The sequence below is a fragment of the Labeo rohita genome, chromosome 7 (assembly GCF_022985175.1).
Source record: "Labeo rohita strain BAU-BD-2019 chromosome 7, IGBB_LRoh.1.0, whole genome shotgun sequence".
NCBI classification, from domain to species: Eukaryota; Metazoa; Chordata; class Actinopteri; order Cypriniformes; family Cyprinidae; genus Labeo; species Labeo rohita.
The window spans coordinates 33270456-33292319 of NC_066875.1; the positions used below are offsets into that span (position 1 = coordinate 33270456).

The 21864-nt window shown below is 37.6% G+C and overlaps 1 protein-coding gene across 2 annotated transcripts in view; it reads left to right on the forward strand.

The window, feature by feature from the left end:
• The window catches only part of dennd2b (DENN domain containing 2B), a 67065-nt gene that overhangs the window by 13072 nt on the left and 32129 nt on the right, over positions 1-21864 (forward strand). For both annotated transcript variants that reach the window (XM_051114327.1, XM_051114326.1), the window contains exons 2-4: positions 6857-6952; positions 12814-14067; positions 18203-18339. In XM_051114327.1, the coding sequence (XP_050970284.1) occupies positions 6879-6952; positions 12814-14067; positions 18203-18339 (1465 nt within the window). In that variant the 5' untranslated portion in view covers positions 6857-6878. The remainder of the gene's footprint in view (positions 1-6856; positions 6953-12813; positions 14068-18202; positions 18340-21864) is intronic.

Below are 21864 nucleotides of genomic sequence, written 5' to 3' on the forward strand. Positions count from 1 at the left end.
CACAGGGAAAAACTGCCAGAACTTTAAGGGTTTGAAAGATAAATATAACAAGGCTAGAACATGACAATGAGGTATATTTTTACATTAAAAAAAACTACTTGAGGTGGTAAAACTCACATCTCACTGTCAGAGAGAAAAGAGAGAAATCGCAGCTTGTAGTATCGGTGTGTAGATACTGCGGAAAAAAAGAGTACCGTATCAAAACATTTAATCTTTTTCGCAACACTGCAGGTGTTCATGATACTAATCAATAGTGAAGTCCTGGTAAACTCAGTCAGCCGTCTTTTCCATCGGTAACATCTGGGTTTGATGGCGTTTCAATAGGAACACAAGTACATAGAGAAACGCATTTTGAGAATTACGCTCATGTTTTAATTAGTTCGCTCGCTGAGCCAGTCATTGCTCTGCAATGAAGTAAGATTTTAAACTTTTTAAACCGTAAAACAAAAAATTAACGGGAAATGGAAAATCTATTTGTGGTGGTCCATGCTGATTTTGTTGTGGGCTGCCACAAATAAATCAATTGCATACTTTAAGCCCAATTATACTTTGGATTTGATTCAAATTTACCAAATATGGTTCGTTTGAAATCATATACTTTTTGAGTAAGTACTGTGTTTGAATTTATATAGTGACCATTAAAATTGTACTTTCTATATGTGACTCTGGACCACAGAACCAGTTTTAGGTAGCATAGGTATATTTGTAGCAAAAGCCAAAAATACATTGTATTGGTCAGAATTATCGATTTTTATGTCAAATATCACTAGGAAATTAAGCAAAGATCATGTTCCATGAAGATATTTTGTAAATTTCCTACTGTAAATATATCAAAACGTAATTTTTAATTAGTAATATGTATTGCTAGGAACTTCATTTGGACAACTCTAAAGGCGATTTTCTCAATATTTCGATTTTTTTTTTTTTTGCACCCTCAGATTCCAGATTTTCAAATTGTTATATCTCTGCCAAATATTGTCCTATCCTAACAAACCATACATCAATGGAAAGCTTATTTATTCATCTTTGATGTTGATGTTTTGTGGTCCATGGTCACATATAGTATGAAAATGGGTAGTATCAATGAAATCTGGACATACTACATCTGCCATGTAGTCACTATCATGTGACCTACCAATGTCAGTTATGTCGTTTTACTGGCATTGACAAATTTGTGGCCTCTGGGATAGTAAAGTGTCCATTGAATGCACATTTCACACAATGTTTTTGAAACTGTGAATTTGGACATTTTTCGCATACTATGGACCAGATTTACTAAACAGGGCAAATTAACGTTAGAGCGCAATTCCATAAAAGTGCTGATGGAAGGGTAAAATTTCTGTGGGTGATTTACTGACAAGGTGCACATTAAAGAATGATGCAACATCTCATTTCCAAAATGCCCAGCACAATCTATAGAGCAGCACAAATTACTGCCTGCTTTTTTGGGCGTTAAACAATGGCACAAACACAAGTAATTTGACAAGCGCAAACATTAGTAAATCGTGTTACATGATACAATTTAATACTCTCCTCCCATAAATTTTGTGTCTGAAAGGGAAACTGCAAATGCATAATCAATAAGGCACAAAAATAACTGCATCCACGCCTTTTCAGTGTTAATTCCTTAGTAAATCCTGACAGTACTATTTTAATGCCAAAAGACTGTTTGCACTGGCACAAGCTGTTAGTAAATCTGGTGCTACAAAGTCAATCTTGGATGCAGTGATAGCCTTCAAAGTATACTCCATTTGATAGCATGGTGAACACAGGCGCTTGACACATGCGTGCTATGCTGAGAAGGAAATTTACATCATGCGCACTGTACTACCCTAGTGTACGCGTAAAAACTGAAGTGTACTTTGGGCTTTAAGGCCTGTTCACACTAAGGATGATAACTGATAACTGTAACGATAAAGATATTTTATTCTGCATTGAATGCGAAAGCTCTTTTCAGTCGATTCAGATTGACTGTCAATGTTTTATCTGTGTCGTTTTAATTAAATAAATCTTTATAGTTTCTTTGTTATAGTTATCTTTATCACTATAGTTCTCATCCTTGGTGGGAATGTTCCTTTAGTTTGGCTTTTTTGCTGGTTGACTGATCAAGTGCATTAATTCCTAAATTCCTAATATATATATAATATTTTAAAACCAATTAGAAATTCCCATGGAAATTTGACTTGAATTGATCCTACAGACTCTGACAGCTTGTGATTGTGGAAAGTTTTCTGTAAATGATTTGTTATTCTGCCTTTTGAATCTATGGCGTACATGATACATGAACTATGATTCCAAGGATTTAAGTTTCATCCAAGTCTAAATAAACATAAAGCATTTATTGTCTTTTACAATGTATTCAGTATGAATTATTAAGGTTATGCGGTTTTCTGGCCGTTTCTGAGAGAAATGGGAGCAGCTCTTGCTCTTCCTGTTGTAGATCAATATCTGAGAGAAAGAGATGATTGTTTCTTACTGAAATGGTGCCACTGTGCAGATGAAAAAATCACATGGTCACTGAGCATATTAAACATAGAAACTGGAGTAATGAATCATAATGATCTATGTTTGATGATGCCAGGTTTTTTAGTAAGAAAGGCTAAAATGAATATGACTGTTGTTTCCTGTGAAAGCGATCTGTCGTAATGTTCATGTGTGCCGGTATTATGAGTTCATGGCTTCGGTAATTACATGTAATGTTTTGGTGATACATTGTTGGAACAAATCCTGCTTCTTTTCAGTCACCCATGCAAAGCAGGCCGATGTGGAACAGCATCTTCAATAAGCAGCTTGTCAATCACACTCAGCAAGTCTTTTTTCCTTTCCAGTATTTCTTGACATAAGCAGGTTATACTTCTCAGTCAGTTTGCAAGTCACAACTTGTTTTATTATGATAAAATCACTTTTACTCTTCTGAACTGCATCAACTATTCTTTTAGTATCTGCTTGTTTAATTGTAATTTCAAGTACTGTATTTTATATTGTTATGGAAGAAGTTTGTTTGAAATCGAGCTGAATCTGCCCTGCAGTCTCAATGATAGTCATGCTTCAGTAGTGTTCAATACATTTCCATATTCAGCGGACTTTATTTTTACAGCTGTTCACCTTTCAACAGCTCAGTGAAAATATTCAGTGTAGTTGGGGGGAAAAAAAGAGGTTCTGAAAAAACGTCTGCCTCCCATGTAATAGAAAAGAAAATATTTACATTTTCGGTTATGTTTGGTCATAAATCTATCTTTCTTTTGCAGCTAGAGCGATTTTTGTAATAACAATAATCTACACTATTGTTCAAAGTTTGGGGTCAGTAAGATTTTCTTTTTAGTAATTAATGACAAAATTTGTAATTTATTTTGGGGTGAACTATCCCTTTAAGGATATTTTGATACGTAGAATGTTCTAAAGGACAGCATTTATTTGAAATGGATATATGTTGTAACATGATAACCGTCTTTACTATTATTAATAAAATTCATTTATTTAAAAAAATTAAAATCCTACTGACCCCAAACTTTTGAACAATAGTGCATATACAACATAGTCTCTGTTCACTACAAGTGTAGTAGAAGACATCAAGATATCATCAATAATTTATCAAAAGTGAAAATAAACTGTAAGTACTGCTGTTAGAAGGCCCTCCAGTTAGATTGAAGATGCATGTTCTTTGCAGTCCTCCGAAACAGGAAATGGCTGACAGAAGGAATGCTGTCTCTTCCCTCATCTGTCTCTGTTGGGCTTTCAGCTCTGCTGCTGGTTGGCTGACTACTGCATACAATAACTTCCTGTAAACAAGCCCCCCAGTGCACCCAGTTACACCCAACCCTCTTTCCATTTGAGTGCTTGTAATATTGACCTCCTTATAAACTGTACACAACAGCTCGAGTGAATGCATGCCAAGATGAGAGGTGTTCCTTCTCCATGTGGAAGATGAATTTTTCCTACTTCTGTCTCTGATGAGACCCTCTAATTTGATGGGAGGAAGTGGCAAGTGGTGTGCACATGGCTCTGTGGTCGTGAGGAGTGACTAATTAAGATGTTTCTGGGTGCGAAGACAGTGGTTGTGGTGGTGTGAAGAGCTTGTGATTGTGGTGAGGAGAACTTCTGAAAACTCTAGATTCAAAGTTAAAGAAATAGTTCACCCAAAAATGAAAATCCTGTCATTATTACACACCCTCATGTCGTTTGAAACCCGTAAGACCTTTATTCATCTTTGGAACACACATTAAGAGATTTTTTTATGAAATCCAAGAGCTTTCTAACCCTGCATAGACAGCAATGCAACATTCAAGGTCCAGAAAGGTAGTAAGGACATCATTAAAATAGTCCATGTGACTTATGAAGCTATTAGAATGCTAAAAAAAACAAAAATAAAATTTTATTCAACAATTTCTCTTCTGTGTCAGTCTTCCATGCACGTTCACAAATATCAGAATATTTTTTAACAGATTTTGGAACATAAAAGGTAAAGAGGATCTGTTCATCCAAATCATTCAAGGGAATTGCTGTGCAAAGCATGGCCTTTTAAATCTGTTTTACTGCTCATCACAGATTTTCAAGTCTTGTTATGGCTTCAACTGACAAAGTGAAAAAGCAGCCCCCTGTTTCTCAACAACCAACCTGAGTCCCCATGTGCTCAAAGCTCGCAAACCACAACTCCCTGACCCAGCTTGTAAAACTAATATCTGTCATTAAACTGGGTCTTTTTTAGTCCTTAGGTGCAAATGTTCATGGGAAAAAGCAATCACTGTTTAATGAGCCAGGAGACTAGCTCAGCTCTGTTAAACTTGGCTACTCTATTCAAACAGACATTAATACAAACACACTCCAAACATTGCTTCATAGACCGAAGGCATTTGGCATAACTCTCTGATTCTACAAACAGATTTCTAGAACCTTTCTTATACTAACAGGCCATGTAAATCTGCTCTGTAATTACCTACGGGTCTTAGTGCTGCTGTTCTTTTAACTCCATATTCCGGGATTGTAGAAATCAGTTTACAGTTTAATGTTGCTATTATTAGTGGTGCTTGGCAAGAATCACTATTATTATTATTACTCAAACTTGGGGGTTCGGAAAGAAAACCCTTGAAAGTCCTAAAACCAATATTTACCTTTACATTTTTATGAATCTAGTTCAAGATTTTCACCTGGCGGTTAATAAAATGGGCCAGAAATCCCATACAGTACGTTAAAGCAGAGACTAGAGCTGCCCTCGACTAAAGATTTTTCTGGCCGACAAGTAGTCGTTCATTTTAAGCATTAGTTGACTATTAGTCGCACGTTTATTAATAAGCCATTTAAATCATAATAATGAGTCTTTGATTGCCTACATAGCCTAATAAACGCTCAAGCGCATGCAAAAAAGCTTGCCCCAGCGCACCGGCAAATATAATAATTATGAACGTGTCAGGGAGTAGACTGCATTAACGTTTTAAAAATGTATTAATAAATTAGTGCTTTTTTTGTTTTCGGCTTAAGAAATGAAGTCGGCGACACTGACTCGTCATCTCCACAGTATGGATGTGCCTATATGTATGTTTCATATGGATTACATAATCTGAGAATATTTGTTTTCTATTTGAATTGGTTCATTTAAAAGTAGACATTTCACTCTCTATGGATATATTTTTCATGTCTCTAAGGTGAGTATACACTGAGGTTTGAAGTGACATGCTCAAGTTTACAGATTTTACTTTTATTTTACAAAAGTGCAACGTTTTGTTGTTATTATGAGTGCACACAAATAAACGTAGAGTCTTTACAGGTTCAAAAGATGTATTACTTTTATCTGTATGAACAAAAATGACAGAGTATTTTAAGAGCAAGTGAGCGCGTCGGTGCCTCCATCTGTCATGCAGTGAGCGCGCCACTATTCAGCTTCCACACTCCGCACAGATTTCAGTAGCGCTTATTTTTCTAGGTTAACCTTAAATTGAGCTGCCATGAAAAGTTGCTACTACATACACCTTTCAGATGAAATACCATATTTGAGGTTGATGATAAGTGTGCGTATGAATGTCCTGCCCGATGTACTATATTACCACATAGACCAGCTGTTAACCATCTGTCCATCACGGACTGCGTGATTTCGCCACTTCATATGGAGTGAAAAGCTTCTTCTAGTAGACTGTAGGCAGCAGCCCTGTCAGAGACTGAGGTAGACTCTTTTTTTTTTTTTTTTTTTTTTTTTTTTTTTTTTTTGGGCTAGTAAGCAAGCAACTATAATACCCTTGCAACCACCCTTAACACCCTAGTAACTGCATAGCAATATGCTAAAAATATTATGGAACACCTCGCCAGTTTAAGCAGCATATAGCAATGCCTTGTCAACCAACCAAGCCTAATGACACAAACATTTTCATGAGTAAACTCATGAAACTCAAACTAAAATGATTTGTTTTGAATATATACATCTGTTTTCAAGCTGGCATGTATTTTCTTTTCTGAATGATATGTGTTGTATGTTGTTCCTCTGTATCTTAAACAAGATTTATTACCTGCATCTAAAAACAAAACCCACTCTTCTCTTGAAGCATGCTGGGGCTGTCTGGGATATATTGTGAGAGTCAGGGATTTGTTTGCATGATCTTTTGTGGAGATCAAGGTCCATATTTGTTGTGTTTTGAGTCATATTTTCTAGACAGAGTTAATCCATGGGTTAGATTTTGTAAGCCAGATATCTATTTCTGATGTTGTGTGCCATGTCTAAACCTTTTGTAGCCTTTCTTATAATCTCTAGAAAGAATAATTAACCCCTGTTCATATTCTATCAACATTTATTCAAGCACATTAGTGTTCAGTACCTTTACTTTAATGTTCATGATATACACTTTCTTACCAAATAACTTATTTTAAACAGGTGAGGGGGCTGTCAGCGGGAGATGACTGCCAACAAGAGCTCCAAAACTGCACCGAAAGCAGGAGCGGCTAGAGGTCCACAGGAAAACTCAGACAGGTATCAGTCATGATGAGTCAGCAGTAATTGTTCATTGTTTGTGCTTTTACAGGTTTTTACAGAAAGCTCATTCACACCAAAGATGAAGAAACTATATTAAAGAAGAATTTCCAGAATAAAAATTTCCTGATAATTTGCTCACCTCCATGTCATCCAAGATGTTCAGGTATTTCGTCCTCACAAAGAAATAAAGGATTTTGAGCAAACATGCCAGGATTTTTCTCCATATAGTGGACTTATATGGTGGGCAGTGGTTTGAAGGTCCAAATTGCAGTTTCAATGCAGCTTCAAAGGGCTCTACATGATCCCAGCCGAGGAATAAGGGTCTTATCTAGGTGAAACGATCCGTCATTTTCATCAAACAATAAAAATTTATATACTTTTTTCACAAATGCTCATCTTGCACCAGGCCAACCTCACGCATTATGTAATGATGTGGGAAAGGTCACACGTGACGTAGGCGGAAATACCAACCCAGTGTTTCAAAGCAAATGTGCAAAGAAAGTCAAACGCCCTTTACCAAAAAGGTAAATCAATGATGTCGGACAATTTTGAAGTTGGAGGAGAAATTAGTGTTTTTCGCCCTACCCTACCTTTTTAAACTGAAGTGCACAGATGAAGATCTAACCACGCTTGACCTTTCCAACATGATTACGTAATGCGTGAAGTCGAGCTAGTGCAAGACAAGCATTTGTGGTTAAAAAGTATATAAATACATACATATTTTTTTTGATGAACGATGGATAAGACCCTTATTCCTCGGCTGGGATCATGTAGAGCCTTTTGAAGCTGCATTAAAACTGCTATTTCGACCTTCAAATCACTACCCACCATTGAAGTCCACTATATGGAGAAAAATCCTGGAATGTCCTCAAAAAACTCTATTTCTTTGCGACTAAAGAAAGAAAGACATGAACATCTCGGATGACATGGGGGGGTAAGTAAATCAGGAAATTTTTATTCTGGAAGTGAAATTCTCCTTTAAGTTTTAAGGATTGTTCTAAGGCCACACCATAGCTATAATGATAATAAAGAGTAACGATATTGTTGGAATCACTTCACAGCTCATGAACAATAAAAACATAGACAGGCAATCAAAATCTAATGGACTTTAAAGTGCCTTAGCATGTAAAGCAGCAGGTGTGTGCTTCAGTGTGCAGAATTGTCTTCCGTTGGCGTAGACATTATTATAGCTATTGTTATAGTAATTATTCTTGGTGTGAACAGACCTTACCACTTTTTATGTTGTGATCTGACAGTAAAAATGACCTAGTTTAATTTAGAACATTTACACAAGATCCAAGAACATAGCTCTGTTCTTGTGTTAATCTATTTTAAATGAACTTTTAGAGCAATTTCAGTGTATCAGATCTAAACCATTATTTTTGTAGCGATTCACATTTACTCTGTCTAAATATTTTACTCTGTATAAATAATTTTTGTAAATTCGTATTTAAATGTGCAGCTCTATATAGCGTGGTTTTATAGGGAAAATAAAACTTTATAAATATGATTAATCATGTAAATATTTATAGGCAACGATTGTGTATGATAACCAAAACTTTTTATCTATAATTGAGGAGTAGTTGAAATAGATAATTAAGTCTAACGGTGCTTCACAGGCCAAACTGTTGTATACAAAGCTAAAGTAAACATCCTGGTTATGAGTAAAACCCAGGAAGTTGATTAGAAAAAAGACTTTGTTCTATTTGTGGTCTTTGCTTAACTATGGGGCTCTGTAGTTGCTATCAGAACAAGTGAAGAACGAACAGTCCTTGAAGAGTGAGAGGAGTTACTTTCGTAATTACTTATGAACACTCTCTGATGTCAGAGATATTTACCAAAGGAAATTGTGAAAAACAGATTTATGTAAAGAAGAAGTGTGGGGGGAAAATGATGGCATAGTTTCTGCCAGGCTCTTTTCCTAGACATGGATATTTCGGCTTTAGCTGTAAATCACAAACAAAGGAGAATGCTGAAGAAGCAGATTTATGTCAGGCGGTAGGTAGGCCTTGCACTGAGAATATGCCCTTTTTATAGCAAAGATAATAGCTGAAAAAATAACCCAATCACAGATGAAATATCCACATTTTTGTGGGGGAGAACCCACTGGCTCTGGGCTTGACATATTTCTTTTGATGTGTGTTCCTGGGACCTCATAGTTTCACCATCCTGGCACGGTTCTCCAACAGGAAATGGCCTGTGGTTGACATTGCCCTCAAGACCCAGGAAGAGCCAAACCAGCTCTGGCATCCCACTCAGTCCATGTGTGGCCAGACCAGCTGGCTTCCCCAGAACTGGCCTTGTTTTTACTGGCCCTGTCCAGCCTCTCAGAGAACCTCCTCAGACCACAGACACAAACTCATGGTGGACGCAATGACAGAATTCTCAAACTGATACATGAGCCTAATACTGCAGTTACAGAAACAATCATTTATGCTTTGTTGCAGTGGCGGCCCAGGCAGTCGTGAAGGTATTTTTAGACAGAGTGTTATTCTATGGAAAACATCTGAACAAAGATGATAGAAGTTTAACTGTGCTATAAATACCAGCCTTGATGCAAAGATTGTCCTCCTAAACAATATCCTCCATCTCCTTTTGACAGATTTGGCATCTGTCCATCCCTTCCCTTTGATTATCCTGTTGTTCTTAAGCCTAGGATCTATTGTAAAGTCTGAACCTCAAGAATCTTTTTCAACACAGGATATATTAGTCAGACTCAAGTATGACATTTTCCTGTCACCATTTATTGCAAAAAGGTCTAACGCTTTATCTTGAAAAGACATACCGCATCCGTTTTTTTAAGTTCCTTTCTGAATTGGATCTTTTGTGTACATGATTGTGATGAGTAAAGTTTTAAGTTTTAATTAAGAAATAAGAGTTTATTATGTAACTGTAATTAAAGATTTACACCGATAAGGATATCAGGTTACACCTTATTTTAAGGTGTCCTTGTTACAGTGTGATTATATGTTTAGTACTGAGTAATATTAATTAACTACATGTACTTACTATGGTGAGGGTTATGATTAGGGTTCGGTTTAGGGTTACTTGCATGTAATTATGCAGAATTTTATTGTTATCTAATAATAAGTACATGTAACGTATAACAAGGACACCTTAAAATAAAGTGTTACTGGATATCATAATATAATTTATTGTAAAAAAATCAATATAATATGCTGAGTTAGTGCTCAAGAACCATTTTTTATTATCTTTTAGCCATTTCTCTATTATCTTATTTTTTTTATGTAACAATGTAAAATTCTTTACTTTACAATTTTTGATTTAGTTTAATGCATCCTTACTAAATAAAAGTATTAATTGCTTTTAAAGGCACAATATATATTATTTTTTTTTTTTTTAATTAAAATATCAAAAAACGCTAGAACTGTGTTATTATATATATATTGTTGACGTGTACTTAGATTATCCCAAATGTTTCCAAGAATGTTTAAATTCAGAAAAATAAGCAATTTTAAGTGGTGGTCCGTCCCTTGTCATTGCGTCACCTGCCAATGACGTCATATACCCTCGATTTCCAGTTTTATTTTGTAGAAAATACGGAAACACACATAATAGCACAAGTAGCATTATAGCACACTAAAGTGTACCTTGTATGATAAAACAGCACTGCTTTACCCCACATATGCACGACCGGTAAGAATGGAAACGGTCGACTGTGACATTATAAAAGCTCTGCTGCTTTCGAGTCATGTGTTGTGCTTTTCTCTCATTAGCAGTCGCTCCACTTTTTGCTTTCACTGCATTCCGCCCCACCCTGCTTCATACTGCAGTGACGTTATTAAAACTTTAATACATTAGCTCATCGATTAACATGATTTCTCCCCTAGTCCCATCGGATTGCATCATCTGTGGGGGTGAAGATGACAACTCCCATGATTCCACACTCAATCACGGCGTCATCAAACTATGCTTTTGTTTTTTTGTTTGTTTTGGGATATGTGCCCGCTAGCGCCCTCTAAATTACATACTGTGCCTTTAAAGTCTTTCTGACCTAAATTGGTGGGTCAGTATCGCTATAGAGTGCCTTTCAACCCTCACAATACTTGAAAATGTTGGTCTTAATTTCCCATTCTCTTTATGTCATGTCATAAATAGTAGACATTCAAGTACTATAGAAACATATTAGCTGGGCTTCCACCCCTTTTTTTTTTTTAGATAATTATGGGCCATTATTTAAAGCATAAACCATAAAATAAGTCCACCCTGTCATAGACATATATATTACTGTTAAATATGTTTTCATTGCAATATTAAGATGCAAATTATATTCTCTGAAAGGTATAATGTCCCTTTCCTAAACAGTGTTATTTGTTTGCTTTCAAATGATAAATACATAAAGATTTTATGTAAAGAGAATGGCCTTTTCTTAAAGGGGCGGATTCCCCAATATGACAGGGTGGACAACCATTCAAGGGACATGGACAAACTCTTCTTTTTTATTAAATAAAAAATATTGTTTTTATTACCAAACGGTCAATACACTCAAATTGAGTAATCTCTTACTTAACAAAATATTATATTTGACTATATTCTACACCCATTCAGATGTAATGAGCAGTGCATGGGACATAGCAAACTAACATGCATCCTCCTACACAAAACTTAAAAATGTATCTATAGAGCCAAATAATGCTTTTGTTATTAATATAAAAACTTAGCCTAACATAACACACCCTTTCATATTTGATATTGACCCTGGTAGTAGATGTATTTATACGTATATTATGTACTATTAACCCACATATTATGTATTAAACACATTTGTAATGTAGAATTGAGTGCTTTCTTTTTGATAAAGTAAAACTGATGATGGCAGCATAGTTAATGCCTTTGTTAAGTGAACCTTTGGACCATTTAGAACACACAATTGTGTATGGTTTGTAAAAGTTGGGTACGACAGATTGTGCAACAAGTGTCTACAGACAACCAATGTTATGTGTCTGCTTGTAATATTTGGTGATGATGTATTTTGTGAATGTGGGGGGCTGACTCACTCCTTTTCATGCCAGACCTGTGAGGTTGCAGGTGGCGTGGCGTTTCACTCTTCCTTTTTTCGAGGGAAGGGTGTTGTGGTGAGGTTTTTAGTTGATCTGTCCCAACCTGCACCCTGGATCATACTCTTGGCCTCCTCCCAGCTTGCACTTGTTATTCTAACCACCGCTGTGACATCAGATCTGCCTGCCTCAATTTCACAGAGGTGTGGGCCAAGTCGAGTTCTAGTTCCTGGAAGCTCATGAGCTGCATTAGATTTTGAAGTGGATGAGAAACTGTTTGTGTGTCTGAGGAGACTGAAATGAGGTCAGCAGAGTCTTTCATCTCATTGCTCAGCAGTGAGCTGCATCTGTTTGCTAAGTGAAAAATGGGCCAGGGAATGATGTGGACGTTGAAGTTGACATGTTAGCAAAAAGAAACGGGGGACGTACGGCTAAGATAAAACACTGAGGTTAGTGAGGGTGAGTTCATTTATATCTGTCAAGTCTAATGCTTAATAGTTTTTGTTTGTGAGGTCCATATAAATGATTTCCAAAGTGATTGTGTGGAGGGAATCCATAAATTCATTCATACTGTTTTTCTGTTTGCATTTTACACTGCCAAATTTATGTCAGGTTGTTGTTCTTTGCCATATTAGCTAACTGTCATTTCCTTTTATCAAAAATCTGTTTTAAAGTTCTCCTTTTGTAGTATTATGTTTCTTTCCCCATTGACGTATTCTGGATAAAACACATTTTTGTCCTTATTCACATAACTGTTTGTGAGGAAATAACACTCTGCTGTACCAAGCACAATTTGTTGGAGGGTTTCTTATTCTTTCTGCTGATTTACTTTTGTTTCAGGTGTCAATCTGTGTCCCCACCTCCAATTGTTACCACTGGAAAAGAGCCATGTTCCTCTCACCTCAGTGGCAGTGAGGACGCCAGTCAGCAGGAACGGTACACTAAAGCCGACGCTAAACTCTGGACCCAAAAGAACTGGAGCTGTAAGACTGCCAGCTTGAGAAGTGGCGCCTCGCTCTCCACTGACTTTGAATGCCAAAGCAGACTCACCAAATCTAGGAGCATTAGCTGTCTGGACAAGAGGCTCTCCATCCATAACCCACCAAGCGGCAATAACCAGGATCAGAAGGAGAACCAGCCACAACAGGCCCCCCCTCTGGGGGATGGACTGAACCCTGGACCCCTTAGTTGGAGTACTCTTTCAGTAGGACCTACAACCAAGCCTGGGCACAAGCGCACGCTCTCGCTCAGTCGTACGGGGACCTGCTCCTCATCTGCCGCCATACGTAAAAAGATCTCGGAATGGGAGGGTCGGAAGGCAGCTTTGCCTAGAATGAGCCTTTGCCTGGACAAGAGGCCTGGAGGTGGGAGCGAGGGTTGCCCAAGCCTGCTGTCCTCACCCTGCAGCGAGAAAACCTTTGACTTTAAGGCTGTGAGGAGGATGAGCACAGCATTTTCCGAGTGCTCCTACCCTGAAACTGAGGAAGATGAGCACGTATCGGATCGAGAAGCTCCTGTAAGGTTCCAGAAGAGGCCTTCGAAGACAGAGTCCTCAGGGATTTTCCTCCGCTCGCTCACGGCACGCAAGGAGACCTCAGCCGTGCTCAGTCGCATTCAAAAAATCGAACAGGCCTTGAAGGAAAGTCCCGCTTCGTCTCCTCCGCAGTATCTTAGTAATTGCTACAGCCTTGACAAGTCCAGACAGAAGTCTTTCACCATAAGTGGAACGGAGGACTTGGACAGCACCTGTGGCAGCAAGCGGAGCAGCATCTGCTCCGTGGCTACCGAACCCGAAGCTTCTCCAGGGTCTGAAAGACTCTCTAAACTCAAGCAGAGATTCAGCATCAGCTCTACCAGGTCAGAGAGCCCAGAACTCCCTTCTGCACAGGACTCTTCTGGAATTACAGTGAACCCCTTGCCCAAACCCAGACGAACATTTGAGTATGATGCCAACCGCAACCACAGGAGCTTGTTGCCTGGAAATGGACTACCTCCCACCACTGAGTCTCCACCTCCACTTCCTTCCACCCCAGCACCTGCTATAATGAGAAATTCAAAGGCAGATGAAAGCTTGCCTAAGAAGACTCAAGATAGGTGAGAAACTTGATTATCTTCCATATTGTTTGAATGTCAGTAGTATGTGGTTTTTGGCAGATTCGTTTAACCAATAAATCATTTAGCAGGTACACAAAGCCACTTGGGGATAAGTGCTTTTACTCAAGGGTACAGGGCCAACCACTTAGTCTTTGTGAGGATCAAATTGGCACCTTGCTGTTACTAGCTGAGATCTTATTACCTTCATGCGAGAATGAAAATTCTGTCTTGATTTACTTACCCTCATGTTGTTTTAAACTTGTATGGCTTTCTTCTCCAAGTTTATCCAGACGTTGACATTGATTTTTTTTTTCTTTTCTCATACAGTGCAAGTACAGATTTATCATAGTCTATCAAGCTTGAAAAAGACAAAAAAAGTATAAATATAGCTGCAAGCAGCGATTACCAGGGTTCAAGCACTTTATGGCATTTAAGCACATATGAAGACATGATGTAGCAAGCCTGTAACCTCCTAAATCAATGATTTATAAAAGCATTTTAGCAAATCCAGGTAATTTACCATAGAAATATTATGTTTTTTAACATTTATGACTAGAGGGTTTCAGCACTTCAGACTTGACCACAGCTTGTAATCGAGCTGCTGATTACAAAATAAACTTATCAAGCCAGGAGACACATGCATGGGAGAGGAAATAGACCACTTTTTGCACTTTAGGTCATTTATCATGGAAATAGTTTTTTTTTTTTCAAACCTTTTGTGGTATAATAGCCCTAATTATGGGACGATCTCCATAAAAGTTTGCATGCTTATGCTGACCTAATTTTGTGAAGTTCTACGTAAGGCAGACCATTTTTTTCAGTTGTTTAAATGTCATTTTGCATAAGCAAAAATTTAGCATTTTTCACCTTTATAACAGCTGAACCACCAGCTATGGCCCGATGTGCATAAAAGTTTCCATGCTTGCTTAGAGTCATGTTATGCATGTGCTTACCTAATTTCGTGAAGCTGGATGTAAGTCAGGCAGAAAGAGAACCGTTTTTAGCCATTTCATGGGATTTGCCTTAGAAATACAGCATTTTTGCACCTATTTAACAGTCATAGCTGCAGCTGTGGTCCAATCTCTATTAAAGTTTGCTTGCTGTGTTATGATTATTAAACTAGAGCTTCCAGAGAATTGTACTGCAGTAGTTTTTTCGAGGTTGAGTGTAAAACGTAGGAGTAGTTTACAATAGTAATGGTTTTTTAAATAATGTCAAATATTTAAAGTACAATTTGATTGACAGCAGTGATCCTAGAAGCAAAGTTGTTCAGAATCTGGAGATCAATCATACAATGGGAAGATGTAGTATGTGCGTGAATATGTGGACGTTTTCTGCAATTTGAGGTCCTGTGCCGTAGAAATAGTGTTTTTGAATCCTTTTTAACTGTTATAGCGCCAGCTCTGGTCTAATCACCTTAAAACTTTTCATGGTTGTTTAAAATCAACTGTCACATATGCTTACCAGGTTTGTGAAGTTTTGAGTTTTCATTAGGCTTTGTAGGATTTTGGGTAAATTTGGTCAGGCCCCTTTTCTAGATGAGCCCATTATAGCTTCCCAAAGGTAAATTTCGGAGAGTCCAGAGAATTGTACTGCAGTGTTTTTTTTCCAGATTGAGCGAAAAACCTACACTGTAAAAAATAAATTATTATTACAAATTATTTTAACTTGACTCAACAAATTGTTTTTTACAGTGTAGGACTGGTTTGCAAAAGTAGTTTTTGTTTTTTTTGTTTTTTTGACTGCAAACAATTTGATTGACAGCAGTGGTTCTAGTTCCCTCATATGATACAAATATCACATGTATGTACGGAAAGCGCTCACTGTACAATCGTTTACACCCTTGAAAAATGCAATATCGTAACCCGATATTTGGACCAAGACATGCTGATAGGACAAATGGTGACATAGGTGTACCCAGTTTTTTGTCCCTCCTATAGTGCTACCAAGTGGCCAAGCTCCACGATTTTTGTCATGTGACCTCAGATTGTGCTCTTACATAAATGTTCTGAATTTGGTGAAGACATCATTCCGTTCAGGAGTTTTTTCGTTTTACTAAAAGTTGCCCTGCCCCTTTTAAACGTTTTGGCGTCCCTTTGCACCGGTGAGTCGAAAGTTTAACTTTTTTTATAATTACTGATATTCACTGTCCAGAGAATCTTTCTGCATTGGTTTGGTTCTGATCGGGCAAAAAACCTAGAACTATTTAGCAAATGTAGGTTTTTCAAAAAATCCAAAATACCTCCAAATTTTGCCAGGCTCACGATCGAGTCAGAGGTGCGCGTTTTGTCCAGCGTGAGCCAAGGATTGTAACAACATAACACACTTGAGCCTGCAACTGAGGGTTTAGGAGTTATTAACGGTTTTGTACTTTTGATCGCTGTGGCGCCCCTGTCAGGCCGATTGGGGCAAGCCTTGGTGACGTTGTCGGTGGTGTGGGTACTACCATCCCTCCTAGTTTCAAGTCTCTATGACTTACGGTTTGATCGGCACAATCAGTTTTATATGGAGATTGCTGATTCTTGGATTCTAACTACAACAGGGTTTCAGTGCTACAAGATTGAACCCCTAATAAAAGTGGTCCATATGGCTTGTGTGCTGTATTCCAAGACTTAATCAGCCTTATGAAAATGTTGTGATGAACAAACTGAAAATCAAACTAATATTTATTCACACATATTCAAATATTCTTCATGAATCTTTTTTTACATTTGTGTATGCATTTAAATAAATCTCCCTTTAAATAAATCCAAACTAAAGGCTAGGCAGACAGATTTGTGTTGCACCAAGAAAAAACATGTCAGCTGTGGCAACAATGACTGAGAAGCTATGAATTTGTGTACTTCCACGTAGTTGGTTCCCCCACAAAGAAGAGATCATTTATTTTTCTTGGATAATGAAGTGTATAAAACTTGTCCCAAGAATGTTGAAAAGGATAAGGACCACAGGCCAAGCATTTGTTTTGTTGATACAGCTCTAGACTTTGAATTATTGGCTTTTGTTTTTTTGACTACATAGTCTCTCACAGTGAATTGGCCTCTACAGTTTCACAGATTCTAATGTTACAAATCAAGTAAGCAAAATGAAATTTCCTGTCAGGCATTTGACAGCAAACAGAGATCAACACGGAGATGCTCGTTTTCTCAGGGTTTCATAATTTTACCATATTAGGTGAATTTGTTGCTGTCAAATGTTACACAATTACAGTGTTATGTTCTGTGTATGGCAAACATCATATTTTTCCATATTTAACTTTACATTGAGATTCAAACTGACACTTCTGAAATGAGCAATGCTTAACAACATTTATCGCTCCAAATTTAGTTCAGAAACCCAAAAATAGCATCAGCAGTAACTTACCGACAGTACCATAAAACACTTTTGAGTATATTTTTAGAAACCCATCAGCGGGGTGAGATGGAAAAATACAGAAAATGAAATGTTTTACAGGTTCAAAGACCTCAGAGACTTTGCTTCATCTCTTCTTTTTAAGTTGATATAACACTGCTTCATAGTGTTGCTTTTTTGACTTTTTGAGGCCTCTCATGTTGTGTATAGCTCATATTCCTCACGGCCTTGTGAATGATTTTTGGCACATGGATTGTTTTGCCCAGTGACTGGATGAGGAGAGCTGCCAGGTTCTCATGATGGAGAATCTCATGTGCTGGAGCATTTCTGCCGCTCTACATTTGAGCCCATGTTTGACATTCCTGTGGCTGGTCCAGAGTCAGCCGTTTAGAGACTATAGGCAAGCGAATAGATTGTGTCATGTCAAAGTGCTAATTTGGGGTTCCAACCTTCTTTTTAGCTTTCCAGCCATGTTATTGTGTGTATATTTTCATGCAAATACATTTTGGCATCTTATAGATAAACAAGAAATTACCATCTGATCATTGTTGTTCGTTTAAGCACCATGGTAATGTTTGTCTTCTCTCTTGGTGGCTTCCAGTGCTTAAACACATTTACGATCCTCATAAGTGACAGATGCATACATCTTCTCAGGTGGTCTGGCCTGATTGTGATCATGTAGTTTAAGGATGTTTGCCTTGAACCATATTAACACAACTACTCTTCATTTGTTCAGCAAGAGTCATGTCCAAAACTGTGTTTTTTCTTTATCTCTGTTTGCTTCTAGAGAATCGTGTGAGTCAGAAGACGCTGTCAGCCTGCCTTCCTCATACCCTTCCTCACCCACAGAGAATGGCACGGAGAACCACAGTCGGCCCAGCTCCAAGAGCACACTGGAGGAAAACGCCTATGAGGACATAGTTGGTAAGAACAGACAACAGTTAGTGATAGATACTGCTTGCTCCCCTATGATTTTAGGCTAAAATGTAACTGATGGATGAAAATGACTTGTGAAAACCTTTTATTGTTAGAGATATTTATTTTTAAATCATTTATGGTGTAAAACATTAGAATTTCGTATTTAGAATTTTATTTTTAATTAAAAATATATTATATATTTGTTGATTTTATTTATTTTTTTAATTATATACCATTTAAAGATATTTTTATAGCATATAATTTTGAAAAAATATTAAAATATAGTAATAAAAATATTGTAATATTTATTAATGTATGTTTTATTTGATTTTGATATTTTATTATATTAACAGTAATATATGTGACCCTGGACCACAAAACCAGTTATAAGGGTCAGTTTTTCAAAATTGAAATTTATACATCATACATCAAGCTGAATAAATAAGCTTTCCATTTATGTATGGTTTGTTAGGATATGACAATATTTGTTCGAGATACAACAGTTTGAAATCTGTAATCTGAGGGTGCAAAAAATCTAAATATTGGAAAAAAAACCTCAAAAGTGACCAAATGAAGTTCTTAATAATAAATATTACTAATCAAAAATTAAGTTTTTATATATTTACAGTAGAAATATTACAAAATATTTTCATGGAACATGATCTTTACTTTATTTCCTTATGATTTTTGGCATAAAAGAAAAATCAATAATTTTGACCCATACAATGTATTTTTGGCTATTGCTACAAATATACCCCAGTGACTTATGACTTGTTTTGTGGTCCAGGGTCACATATTTTGTACCATTCTATTATCTGCTGATTGTGCACTCTTCACACAAGCCCTGGTTAAATTCCCTTTTTTGTCTACTACTGAAGGTGATGAAGTACTGGCATGTGGCGCTGGCTGATTTTATGTGCTAAATTCCTTCCTGGCAGGAAATAGTCTGTGTGCACTAATGCTCAGACCCTGAGGGGCTTGACATTGTTACAGTCTTCTTGGGTCTTGCCCTGTGGCCAGACTGTAAATCTCTGTCTTGCAGTTGCTGATGAGGCTTGGGCATCAGGTGCTGTTAAGTGGTCTGGCTGAATAAGTGCCTCGTTGGCAAACAAGCAGAAGGAGTTTGTGGTTTGAAAGGCTTGAAGTTTATATGTCATTATATCAGTTCTACAGCCTTTGCTGCGTATTGTTCTTGAAATGATGATGGCCACTGGGTCCAGGCATTGCATGAGTCTCTAGCGGTTGAGAAGTGGGTGACTCTGAGCCTTTTCCCCCTGACAAAGGTTCCATTGTTCTAGCGAACACCTCGGGTGTGGGATCAAGCATTGCGGTTGCACATTTTTACGAATGCTGATTAGTTCCAGAGAAATATATGGCCTCTATGCGGCTCTGTGCCCCAACCACTGAGCTGGGGATTGGTGGAACAGTTTGACAGAGGCATCTAAGGGTGGTCTCCAGAAGCATCAGGCTGTGGTTAGCATATCAGATGGTATGCTTTCTCAGGCTGTCACCAGGATTTCAGCCCTGTTTGCTATTTAAAAGGCACCAAATGTTCAAGGGAAAATTAAAATTCTGTCATTAATTATTCACCCTCATTTCGTTCCAAATCCATAGAACCTTCGTTCATCTTTGAAACACAAATTAAGATATGTCTTGGTGCTTTTCCACTGCATGGTATGGCTCACTTTTGGGAAGTTTTCCACTGTGTACAATACCTGGTACTTTTTTCAGTAAACCTCGGTTGAGGTTTCAAATGAGCAGTACCATTACCAAAATGTGACACATAAACCAATCACTGATTGGCCAGAGAGAATCGAACTTTGAACTGAGACACCAGACCTGCTAGATTTAAATCAGCACAGCAAGCGAGCGATTGGACACAACTTTTTTTGAATGAACGCAACTGGTTTGAACAAGCACGCCTTTTTTTTCTTAACAACCAAAAAATGTCTGTTTCATGGTCTGTTGAGGAAGTACAGACGTTTCTCTTGTTGACAGCCGAGGAGCTGATCCAGTGAGAGCTTGATGCAGTGACGTGTGTAATCCCGCCCACTCAAAAGCGGTACTAAACTGCAGTAGAAATGCAAATCGAGCCACACCACGCTAAACCGTACCGAGCCATGCCGAGCTGAGTCATACCATGCAGTGGAAAATTTATGGATCCATTTAATGGATGAAATCTGAGAGCTTTCTGACCCTGTATAGACAGCAATGCAACTGACACGTTCAAGGCCCAGAAAGTTAGTAAGGATATCGTTAAAATAGTCCATGTGACATCAGTGGTTAAACCTTAAATTTTATCAAGTTACGAGAATACTTTTTGTGCGCAAAGAAAACAAAAATAATGACTTTATTCAGTTAGTCTTCGATGCACATTGACGAGAGTATCATGACGCATTCGTGTGGCGCTGCTGATACAGGAGCCGGCATTCTGACGTAGAACGTCCATCTCTCCTAGGTTAACTAGTGCATTTTTGTTTTAAAAAAACGTAACTTTTGCAATGGTTACACCTGTCATTTACACTACTTTGGCATTTTCGACCCTCAAAAACAGAGACTTTTGAAATCTCTGCAGACCCCGTTATAGTTTGTAAACTCTGGGGTTGCGTTTCAGTGTAAACGGACCAAAACTGAGACTTTTGAAAACGATTGTGTGGCTGCCCACATTCGCTCTGCGTATCCTTGATGACCGTGTAAACAATAACATTATGCTCATTATGAATGGCCATGTGACATGCGATTTTAGTCGTGTAGTGTGGACAGATCGTTTCTAAAAGCAGTGGAAACATTTTCATTTTTAAACACAGTTTTAAACTAAAACACACTAGTATAAACGTGGTTCATCGGCAGAGACGGTCTCACAAGAGAAGAAATTGTTGAATAAAGTCATTATTTTTGTTTTCTTTGCGCACAAAAAGTTTTCTCGTAGCTTCATACAATTAAATTTGAAGTTCTGATGTCACATGGACTATTTTATCGATGTCCTTACTACCTTTCTGGGCCTTGAACGTGTCAGTTGCGTTGCTGTCTATGCAGGGTCAAAAGAAGCTTTCGGATTTCATCAAAAACTTCTTCATTTGTGTTCTTAAGATGAACGAAGGTCTTACGGGTTTGAGGGTGAGTAATTAATGACAGAATTTTTAATTTTTGAACGCACTATCCCTTGAAAAACTTAAAACATTATTTATAGTAAACATATGTAAGTCTTTAACCTTCTGTCAGGTTGAACTTTTGGGCATCATGTTGTATTTTGGCACAAAGCCTGTCTGGTCTGGTGGCAGTTATGACGTGTCCCCCATATGCAATGCTCATTAGTATAGTGATAGTAGATTAACCAAATATCTCCAGATGGCTGTGTCATGTTACATATTACCATAGGATAAATTGCTTGTAGCGAAACCTGTTGATGTCACAATGATATACAATCTTCAAAAGAGGCCACTTCCTTTCTTCAATCCTTACTGAGGGTCTTGTAAGTGGCCATAACAGTCAGATTCTTATTCATGATTGTTTGTTGAAAATGAATTTTCC